Here is a 1,170-nt window from a genome sequence, read left to right as displayed (position 1 = left end):
GGGGGGGGCGTGGGGTGCCTGGGCGCGCCCCCTCTGTGGGGGGCCGCGCCGCGCCGCTCACCTGCGTGGCGTGGCTGTGGTTGGTGCCGCCCACCACCACGGCCTCGTCCTCCAGCAGGTTCTTCACGCCTGGCGGGTTGAAGGTCCAAGAGGGGGCCAGCATGGCAGAACGCACCGGAACAGGAATGCTCAGAATGCTTTGAGGGGCGCAACGGAAGGGCGGGTGAGGCTGTCTGGGAATGCGCGTCGAGAAACGTGCGGTGATGCAACACCAGCGCGCGTCACGGGGGCAGCGCAGCGCCGAGGGGCGCGGCTGGGCTGCGCCACCAACGCGCGGGCCCTGCGGAGGGAGGGGAGGTGGGTTCTCGGCCTCGCGCCACGGGCGCGGACCGGGTGCCGACGGGGGCCGTGGCGGGCTCACCGCACTTGGGCTTCCAGTGGAACTTGACGAGCGTCTCCCTGCCCGCCGCATTGACGAGCTTGAAGGTGTGCACGCCAAAGCCCTCCATGTGGCGGTAGTTGAGGGGCACGCCGATGTCATCCAGCAGGTGCGTGAACTGGGGAGGGTTGAGGGGGAGAGGACGGTTCGCAGCGGGCGGTTGGAGGTGGCCCCAGGAAGGCGGGATTGAAAAGAGGGCCGTTGAGCCAAGGTGGCCAGGGGTGGGGGCGAGGCTCTGCGCTGCGCGGCGCCACGCGAGCCATGACGGCATGCGACGCCGGCGTCGCCATACCGTGTTGCCCCGACAGACACACATACTCACACACACACACACAACAGCGCGCGCGCGTGTGCAGCGAGCTTGGGACACCTTTGATCCTCCCCATCCACGCCCCCCCCCAAAAAAACACACAAACACATGCACGCGCGCGCACGCGCGCATACGCGCACACACACACACACACATACACACACCAGCAGAGGCACACGCACTGGCGCCATTGGATCTTCCCCCTGACACGCACACCGTCATGCACACAATCACAACCACAACCCCAATCGCGATCACGTGCTGCCGCGGCGCCGCACCATGTGCAGGGCCTCAGGGTGGTGGCTGAAGAAGTCAGCGATGCGCCAGCCCTCCTGGATGTGGCTCTTGGGGTTGGGCTTGAGGGAGTGCACCATGTCGGGGAACTTCATGCCGTCGCGGATGAAGAACACCTGGTGGGGGG

At 67.4% G+C, this 1,170-nt stretch overlaps 1 protein-coding gene across 1 annotated transcript in view; it reads right to left on the bottom strand.

Annotated features, from left to right (window-relative positions):
* The window catches only part of MNEG_11007 (catalase), a gene marked incomplete at both ends in the record, with an annotated part of 4,322 nt that extends 3,199 nt beyond the window's left edge, over positions 1-1,123 (bottom strand). The window contains 3 exons of the mRNA XM_014040520.1: positions 62-129; positions 422-557; positions 1,028-1,123. Of these exons, the coding sequence (XP_013895974.1) occupies positions 62-129; positions 422-557; positions 1,028-1,123 (300 nt within the window). The remainder of the gene's footprint in view (positions 1-61; positions 130-421; positions 558-1,027) is intronic.
* Positions 1,124-1,170: the final 47 nt, after the last annotated feature.

The sequence above is a fragment of the Monoraphidium neglectum genome (genome assembly GCF_000611645.1).
Source record: "Monoraphidium neglectum strain SAG 48.87 unplaced genomic scaffold scaffold02554, whole genome shotgun sequence".
Classification (NCBI taxonomy): domain Eukaryota; kingdom Viridiplantae; phylum Chlorophyta; class Chlorophyceae; order Sphaeropleales; family Selenastraceae; genus Monoraphidium; species Monoraphidium neglectum.
The sequence above is the reverse complement of the archived record's forward strand: the minus strand, read 5'-3'. Positions and strand labels throughout refer to the sequence as shown.